At 35.3% G+C, this 10,101-nt stretch overlaps 1 protein-coding gene across 7 annotated transcripts in view; it reads left to right on the top strand.

Annotated features, from left to right (window-relative positions):
- GRIA3 (glutamate ionotropic receptor AMPA type subunit 3) overlaps positions 1 to 10,101 on the top strand; it is a 483,327-nt gene that overhangs the window by 322,690 nt on the left and 150,536 nt on the right. For all 7 annotated transcript variants that reach the window (XM_019657922.1, XM_019657921.1, XM_019657923.1 and 4 more), the window contains one exon: positions 3,608 to 3,775. In XM_019657922.1, the coding sequence (XP_019513467.1) occupies positions 3,608 to 3,775 (168 nt within the window). The remainder of the gene's footprint in view (positions 1 to 3,607; positions 3,776 to 10,101) is intronic.

Genomic DNA, 10,101 nt, shown 5'->3' with positions numbered 1-10,101 from the left:
ACACACGGTAGCCCATGGCAACCCACTGCCACAGGGGCTGCATCCTACGCCATCGCCGGCAACTCACGGGCAGCCCAGCTCCAGGCTGAGCTGTTGTTCAGCATCTTAACTGTGGAGGGCAGTGTCACTGACCCTCATATGTGGGATCCGAACCAGTGCCCTCTGGCGTCCCAAGCCAGTTCTTAACCATTGCGCCACTCGGCCGGCCCAGGACCTTACTTTATACAATTAGTATGTTCTAGAAAAGTTGTGAGTTAATCATAATTTTTTAATTGATTTAAGTGGTATCCTGTAGCTACAGTGATTATAGTAAGCATTCCATATTTTTCTAGGACAGTCCCACTTAAGACATTCTGTCCCATGGTCAGATCAGGTGTTCCTCATGAGTTTCAGTAAATATAGTCATAATCCCTGTGATGAATCCTTTGTAGTTAAACTTACTTTAATATGATTATTTTATGTTGAGATATAACTGGCATATAACATTATATTAGTTTTAGGTGTACAACATAATAATTATATATATATATATATATATATGTATTGTGAAATTATTACCACCATAAGTTTAGTTTACATCCATTACCACCACCATAGTCAAAAATATTTTCCGTTTTTTTACTGATTTTTTTTGTTTATGATGAGAACTTTTAAGATCTACTCTCTTAGCAACTTTCAAAATACAATACAGTTATAGCCACCATGCTGTACATTAAATCTCCATGGCTTATTTATTTTGTTACTGGAAGTTTATACCCTTTGACCACTTCCACCATTTTTCCCTATTCCCCATTCTCTGACTCTGACAACCACCCGCCTGTTTTCTATTTCTATGAGTTTAGCTTTTTTGTTTGTTTGTTTTTAGATTCCATTTATGAGTGAGATCTCACAGTATTTGTATTTGTCTGACTTATTTCAGTTAGTAGAGGTCTTCAAGGTCCATACATGTTGTCATAAATGGCAGACTTCCTTTATATATATATATATATATATATATATATATATATATATATATATATCACATTTTCTTTATTCATTCATCCATTGATGGACACTTAGGTTGTTTCCATGTCTTGGCTATTGTAAATAATGCTGTAGTGAATATGGGTGTGCAGATGTCTTTTCTAGATAGTGATTTCATTATGTCAGATAAATACCAAGAAGTGAAATTGCTGGTTCGTATGGTGATTCTATTTTTAATTTTTTGAGGAACCTCCATACTGTTTTCCTTAGTTGCTGTACCAATTTACATTCCTACCAACAGTGCACAAGGGTTCCCTTTTCTCCCATCCTCCCCAACACATGTATTTCTTGTCCTTTTGATAATAGCCATTCTAACAGGTATCAGGTGATTTCTCACTGTGGTTTTGGTTTGCATTTCCCTGATGATTCAAATTTTTTTATGTACTAAACCCATCCACTACATTTAGGTGAGCTTATACAAATTTATATTTTCATGAAACTGTCTATTCACTGCATTGTCATTCTTAGTAATAGGTAGAGATTTTTATTTGTTCAGTATTTTCGGGGGGTACTTACAACGTGTCAGGCACTGTGTTAGGCACAAAAAATGGACAAGGATAAAAGTATGTAAAGGCTACTATAGAGTAGTTTAGGTCTTCCCAGAAGTTGTGCAAAAGAGAAGGAAGACAAACTCAGCTTTGGATTATCCGTTGATAACTCATGGTATGTATAATGTAAAGTTCTCATCTCAGAACCTGCTGAGAAGAATTGTGAAGGCTCATAAGTAAAACTGTCCCAAAAACTTTTCTAAAAATTGAATTTAAATAAATGGTTACAACTTTCAAATTACTTTTGCTTAGCACTAGTCATTATGGAACCTTGCTCTATATCAATCAGACAAATGCCCACTTTCAAAAATGATGTACAGGGCTGGCCGAGAGCGCAAGCTCTGAGCAATAGGGTTGCCAGTTCGATTCCCACATGAGCTGCACCTGAGCTGAGCTGCTACTGAGCCGCCAACAGGTGGCAGGATGCCTCAGCTGGTGAGAGCATGTGCTCCTAACAACAAGGTTTCCAGTTTGACTCCCGCATGGGATGGTGGGCTATGCCCAACCACAACTAAGAATGAACACGGAACCTTGAGCTGAGCAGCTGTGAGCTGCTGATGGACAGCCGGATGGTGACTGGACTTGGAGCTGAGCTAGCTGCGCCCTCCACAGCTAAGATTGAAGGACAACAACTTGGCTGTTCTCCTTCCCCAATTCCCCAACACTGTTTCCCTTCCCCAATTCCCCAATAAAATATTTTTTAAAAATGATGTACAATATTTTTTACTATGAGACAAAATTGTCTAGAGATTAAAATGCTGATGTTAATTTATTCTATGTTTTATGAACATTTCCTTTGGGACCTTTTTTTTTTTTTACATGCTCACACATTGGTAAGTAGAAGCTGACAAAATAGAAAATTAAATAGCTCCTTTGGCATGGTTTGGAAAAGACTACATTGAGATCACTTATAATTTAATGCAGTTAGCTGAAAAAAACCACCACTATGTTGGATTTATGTAATGCTAGGATGGGCGGACACAAAGATTGTTTTCATAAAAGAACATATGCCCCTGTTATAGTCATACTAGATGATTTGCTCCTGAAAGAACAATAACATGAATAAAAGTCAGATAAGTAAGTTGATAGTGGTAAAGATGACAATGTATTCACTCCCAATTGTAGTACTTGGACATACTGTATATAGAGAAAACTCTCTTTAAAACATTTGTTCCATTTTATAAAAATAACATAATTCTATATTTCACCAGTATTTGTAACCCCTGCAAAGCAGGAGCCAGCTTATTTTAATCAAATGTTCATTCATTTACTGAAAAGGCATCTATCATGTGAAACTGCACATAATCTAATCCCTTGTTTTAAGTGACTGGCCTCATCCCTAGTAGAGTATACCTGTATATTCAAGGAATAGAAAGTAAGTGTTCTTGCCTGAAAGAGCTAGCATCATAAAGTATTGCCTGTAAATTTTCAGCGTTATCAGATTTAAAACTCAGTAACAATTGTAATTTTTTACAATAAAAAACCAGCTTTGATTTTTGCTTTCTCCAGGAAACAAAAACTGATTTATTACTGGCCAGAGGTCCTAGTTCACCAGAAACGTGGTCCAGACAGAATGATTAATGTTTCCCTCCAAATTAATTTTGAGCTGTCTAACTTAGCTATTTCAATTTTCCCCTAAGTAAACACCAGATCTGAATGTTATATTACACCCAGTCTTGCTTTAAGATATGCTGTTTCCTCTCCAATCTACATATGCCATCTTTTAACTTCGCACTTATTTCTTTCTCTATAAAGTACCTGGCTTTTTAGTAGTCACTCACTCAATATAAAAGAGAGTATTGAGAGCAAGAGAGAGATTCCCTTGAGCTTATGATCTTAATAATCTTAACATGTGCTCACATGAGAGGAGAGAATGAATCAAAGTGAGACTTGCCCAGAAAGATCTCTTGATTCAAATAATTAAGAGGGTGGCTTCTTAGAGCAAGAAGTGGTGATAAATGAAAATGATAAGGAACAAGGCAAGTTTTGAGGGTATCATTTTTCATGATATCTTGTTTTCTATACATCCATTTCAGTATACATCTGCACTGACGCACGACGCAATACTGGTCATAGCAGAAGCTTTCCGCTATCTGAGAAGGCAGCGAGTGGATGTGTCCCGGAGAGGCAGTGCTGGAGACTGCTTAGCAAATCCTGCTGTGCCTTGGAGTCAAGGAATTGATATTGAGAGAGCTCTAAAAATGGTAACAACCACAATGGATTATTGTGTGGGGAGGTGGGGGAGCTTATAAAGACATACAAAAAATGAGACCTCAATCTCGAGAAGACATAATAAAAGGAATAGAGTCATAAGGGGGAAGGAGAGTTATCACGTTGTGAGGGGTGTAAATATCTAACTATTATATTGCTTTGTACACCTGAAACTAAAAAAAAAAAGATCTATGTTTCTAGCAACAACAACAACAAACAAAAATGAATAGGATCAGACTCAGTAGAAGGTCAGAATGTGCAGAAATACAAAGAAGGATACTTATTTACCAAAAATCTAGAAACCTAAAACTAGAAGGGACAGGGATATTTTATAGAAAGCTCCTAACTTCAAGGTAGACATTATAAAGGACAGCAAAATCCTCTGTCACATCAGACAAATTATTAGCCTGGGTGGATGTTGGACCTGAGTCAGTTTGACACTATTTTTATTGTCAAAGAAGAACCTTTATATTATACTATTCTACATGGTGAAATGCAGAAACATGATTCATTTCTAGGCCTACTTAAGAGGCTTTCCCTAGTGCCCCAAAGAAAAAAAGCTTAAAGTACAAGGACTCAGTGGGTAGACAGTCAAATATGTCACTTGTTTTTAGTATTTACAGGGTAGGAGATTATTTAAGGCTTCAAGCAGTGTCTTTTGAACAGGTTCCATTATTTACACTAGGAGTAGCATCACTCATTCATTGCAGTTTTGCAAGCAAGAGCTCTTTCCTGAATATTTTGCTTTATGCTATATGTGCCTGTATGCATTAAAATGAGACTTAAAGAGTACAAGACTCTCTTATTTCTACTTATTTAATTATCCTGATGTTTGGGACATCCAAATTAATAAAGAGATAAGCCATGATAATTCTGTGCACAACCCAGCAATGAAGAATTTGTAATAAACTCATAACATACATCATTTTGTGTAGTTGACTCTTACTGCTGCTTTAAATTTGCCAAGTCAGAAGCATTCAATCAAAAGGGGTTAGTAGCCCCAGTGTCTGTCTCCAAGAAAGAGATATGACTCATTCTCCCATCATGCAGATTTTTATGTCATATGTCAGTTCCTTAATGAATGTCCTAAGTGTAGTTTTATGGAGGTAACACTGCACAATTTTGGAGAGTAGTTAATTAAATTCAACCTACACAGCAGTTACAAGGTTTGTATTGTCAGGTGAAACATAGTGATGAGTGAAATATAAAACTCCCCCAGAGTGAATCAAAAGGAGTTTAATCAACAAAACCTCAAGGGACATGTTCCAACATCTCCAATTGTCTCCCCATTCATGAGACAAACAACTATCTTCCCCAAATAGAGAACTGGCTACTAAAGAAAAGGACAATAAATTAATTTGACTAGAAAAAATATATATCGATCATATTATTGCACAAATAGTTTCTACCTGTCTAAGTCACTGATAAAACTCAAACTATAAGCCAGGTAAATAATTTTCCCAAGTCCTAAAGATCAAACACTCAAACAAAATAATTTGTGTAGTTGACTCTCTTTAATGATCGCTTTCTACAGGCCAATCTCCTATTGCTCCAGAGGCTAGAAAGTATCAACCTTTCTCCAATAGATGTTTCTCTGTAATAAATGCTCAGTAAAAGTCCACTATTCAGAGGGACAGCAAGGGAGGATGGCTTGAAGCACTAAAGATTTTACTACTGTATATTAAAAAGAAATCCCATTTTATTTTAGTTAATTAAAAGTGAGAATGCATGATGTTAAAAGCATCCCTCATTGTGACTAGCACATAGCTGTTGCTCAATAAATCATTCTTTTGCTTCAAGCAATCTAGCAAACAAAATTATTGCCTGATAAAGGCTCCTAAGGAGCCTGTTTTAATGAATAAATAAGAGCACCATTCATTCAGTAAATATTTATTCAGCACAAACAACTATGTATTTGGCTCCAAGTTAGTAAGTAAACATGAAATAAAATGAGGGGAGCTCACATTTGAATTGTTAATATATAAACAGATGATTTTAAATACCTTACAGCCACTTGCAAATTGGGTAATCATTTTTCTCACAGTCTACAGATAGTGCAAAGATCAACCTCAGACCAGTCTACTGAAATATGTCATAATTTTAAGTCATTGAGACATGTCTACTTGTTCAGTAAACATTTATTAAGTACCTGCTCAGTCCCAGGCTCTGTATGAGTGGCTGAGAATATAGACAAAGAATGTCTTTCATCTTGAGATGCTTCCAATCAAGTAGAAGAGAAAAAAGAACTACATACATGATTAAAATGTTATGGTTAAGTTCTACAGAGGATGAGATGATAACCCAGAGGAGAAGCACCTAATATATACTGGGGTCAGGGCAGGAAGAACTAAATAAAGGATCCCAGATGGGATCATAGAAAACTGTCACTGACATTCACATCCTTAAAAGTGGACTTCTCTCTGAGTAGTAATACAATTCTAGTGGCTGGATCTTTAGAAATATACAATTTTGAGAGGGTTATTAAATACTCTTTTTTATTAAAATTTATTGGGGTGATAATTGTTAGTAAAGTTACATAGGTTTCAGGTGTACAATTCTGTAATACATCATCTACATATCACATTGTGTGTTCACCACCCAGATTCAGTTCTTCCATCACCGTATACTTGACCCCATTTACCCTCTTCTACTATTCCCCTCCTCCCTTACCCTCTGGTAACCGCTGAACTATTGTCTGTGTGTGAGTTTTTGTTTCTTTATTTGCTTGTCTTGTTCCTTTGTTGCCTTCAGTTTTATATCCCACATATCAGTGAAGTCATATGGTTCTCGACTTTTTCTGTCTGGCTTATTTCACTTAGCATGATAATCTCAAGATCCATCCATGCTGTCAAAAATGCCACTATTTTATATTTTTTATGACAGAGTAGTATTTGATTGTGAATATATACCACATCTTCCTTTTTTATTCATTTTTTATTTTTTTAATTAAAGTTTATTGGAATGAAAATTGTTAGTAAAGTTACATATGTTTTAGGTGTACAAATCTACAATACATGTATATATCACATTGTGTGTTCAACACAGAGTCAGTTCTCCTTCCATCACCATATATTTGATCCCTTTAAACCTCATCTACTACCCTCCTCCCCCCTATCCTCTGGTAACCACTAAACTATTGTCTGTGTATATGAGTTTTTGATTATTTATTTGTCTTGTTCCTTTGTTGTTTTCAGTTTTGTATTCCACATATCAGTGAAATCATATGGTTCTTGACTTTTTCTGTCTGACTTATTTTGCTTAGCATAACAATCTCAAAATCCATCCATATTGTCGCAAATGGCACTATTTCATCTTTTTTGGTAGCAGAATATTATTCCATTGTGTATATATACCACATATTCTTTATCAGATCATCTATCAATGGATATTTTGGTTGTTCCCAAGATTTGGCCACCATAAATAAAGCTGCAATGAACATTAGAGCACACATATCTTTATGGATAAATGTTTTCAGATTTTGGGGGTATATATCCAAGAGAGGGGTTACTGGGTCATATGGCAACTCTATTCTTCATTGTTTGAGGAACATTTACACTGCCTTCCATAGGGGCTGCACCAATCTACATTCTCGCCAACAGTGTGTGAGAGTTCCTTTTTCTCCATAGCCTCTCCAACACTTATTATTTGTCTTGTTGATAGCCATTCCAAACACTTATTATTTGTTTTGTTGATAGCCATTCCAGCAGGTTAGAGCTGATATCTCATTGTGGTTTTTATTTGCATTTCTCTGATGATTAATGATGTTGAGGATCTTTTCATCTGTCTATTGGCCATCTGTATGTCCTCTTTGGAGACATGTCTATTCAAGTCCTCTGCACATTTTTTAATTGGATTATTTGTTGTTGTTTTTTGTTGAGTTGTATGAGTTCTGTATATATTTTGAGTACTCACCCCTTATCAGAGGCATTATTTGTGAAAATCTCCCATTCAGTTGGTTGCCTCTTTATTTTGTTGATGTTTTCTTTTGCTGTGAAGAAGCTCTTTAGTTTGATACAGTCCGATTCATTTATTTTACCTTTTGCTTCACTTACTTTGAAGTCAAATACAAAAATTCTTCTTAGAACCCAAGGCCCATAATTGTAGTACCTATGTTTTCTTCTATGCAGTTTATTTTCTCAGGTCTTATAGTTAGGTCATTAATCCATTTTGAGTTAATTGTGGTACATGGTGACAGATAGCAGTCTAGTTTTATTCTTTTGCATGTGGCTTTTCAATTCTCCCAGCACCATTTAATAAAGAGGCTTTGTTTTCTCCACTGTATGTTTTTGGCTCCTTTGTCAAAAATTATCTGTTCATATTTATGTGGGTTTATTCCTGGGTTCTCGATTCTATACCATTGGTCTGTGTGTCTGTTTTTCTTCCAATACCATACTGTTTTGATTATTGTTGGACTGTTGTACAAGCTAAAGTCAGGGAGTGTGATACCTCCAGCATTATTTTGTTTTCTTAGGATTGTTTGGCTATTTTGGGTCTTTTGTGGTTCCATACAAATCTGATTATTTCTTTTTGTTCTATTACTTTAAAATATGCCATTGGGATTTTGATGGGTATTTCATTAAATCTGTACATTGCTTTGGGTAATATGGTTATTTTTAACTATGTTGATTCTTCCAATCCATGAACATAGAATGCCTTTCCATTTCTTTTTGTCTTCAATTTCTTTTTAAAATGTCTTATAGTTTTCAGTATATACATCTTTCACATATTTGGTTAAGTTTATTCTTAGGTATTTTATTCTTTTTGTAGCAATTGCAAAAGGAATTGTGTTTTTTTCTTTTTCTGAGATTTCATTGTTAGTATATAGGAATGCAATGGACTTTTGTACATTGATTTTGTAGCCAGCAAATTTACTGTATTTGTTTATTGTTTCTAATAGCTTTTTGGTGGAGCCTTTAGGGTTTTCTATGTATAGCATCATGTCATCTGCAAAAGGTGACAATTTAACTTTTTCATTCATTGTTCAGAAGCCTTTTATTCTTTTCTCTTGCCTGATTGCTCTGGCTAGGACTTCCAATACTTTTTGAAAAGCAGAGGTGATAGGGGACAGCACTGTCATGTTTCTAAATGTAGAGCAAAGGGCTTCCGTTTTTCACCATTAATTAATTATGATATTAGCTGAGGGTTTGTCATATATGGCCTTTATTATGTTAAGGTATTTTTTTCTATACCCATTTTATTAAGTGTTTTAATCATAAATGGGTGTTGTATTTTGTCAAACACTTTTTCTGCATCAATTGACATAATCATATGATTTTTGTCCTTTATTTAGTTTATGTGGTGAATCAAATTGATCAATTTGCATATGTTGAACCTTCATTGTGCCCCTGGGATGAACCCCACTTGGTTGTGATGTGTAATCTTTTTAATGCCTGTTGCATTCGATTTGCTGGAAATATGTTTAGAATTTTTGCATCTGGATTCATCAGATATATTGGTGCATAATTTTCTTTTTATGTGTTATCCTTACCAGGTTTTGGTATCAGAGTAATGTTGGCCTCATGAAATGAGTTAGGGAGTATTGTCTCTTCAATTTTTTGGAAGAGTGTGAGTAAGACAGGTATTAGATCCTCTTTGAGGGTTTGGTAGTATTCACCAGTGAAGCCATCTGGTCCTGGAATTTTGCTTTTGGGAAGGTTTCGGATGAGTGATTCAATTTCCTTACTGTTGATCAGTCTGCTTAGATTTCCCAGTTCTTTGTTATTCTGCCTAGGAAGTCTGTATGTTTCTTAGAACATGTGCATTTTTTCTAGGTTATTGAATTTGGTGGCATATAGTCCTTCATACTGTTTTTGGATGATCCTTTATATTTCCGTGGCATCTGTGGTAACTCCCCCTCTTTCAGATCTGATTTTGTTTATGTGTGCCTTTTCTCTTTTTATCTTAGTGAGTCTAGCCAAGGGTTTGTCAATTGTATTAATCAAAAGAAAGAACCAGCTCTTTGTTGCACTGATTTTTTTCTATTGTCTTTTTGTTCTCTATTTCATTTAATTCTGCCCTGATTATTATTATTTCCTTCCTTTTGCTGACTTTGGGTTTCATTTGTTCTTCGTTTTCTAGTTCTTTAAGGCATAACATGAGGTTATTTATCTGGGATTTTTCTTGTTACTTGAGATAGGCCTGTAATGATATAAATTCCCCTCTTCTTACTTGTTTTGCTACTTCCCAAAAATTTTGGTAGGATGTATTTTCATTCTCATTTGTTTCTATGTACCTTTTTTATCTCTCTTCTTATTTCTTCTTTGACCCAGTCATTCTTTATTTATTTATTTATTTTTTTGGGGGGGGGGGGTTGGGGGAG

The sequence above is a fragment of the Hipposideros armiger genome, unplaced genomic scaffold (assembly GCF_001890085.2).
Source record: "Hipposideros armiger isolate ML-2016 unplaced genomic scaffold, ASM189008v1 scaffold_281, whole genome shotgun sequence".
NCBI lineage: Eukaryota > Metazoa > Chordata > Mammalia > Chiroptera > Hipposideridae > Hipposideros > Hipposideros armiger.
This window is presented reverse-complemented; position numbering and strand designations above follow the sequence as displayed.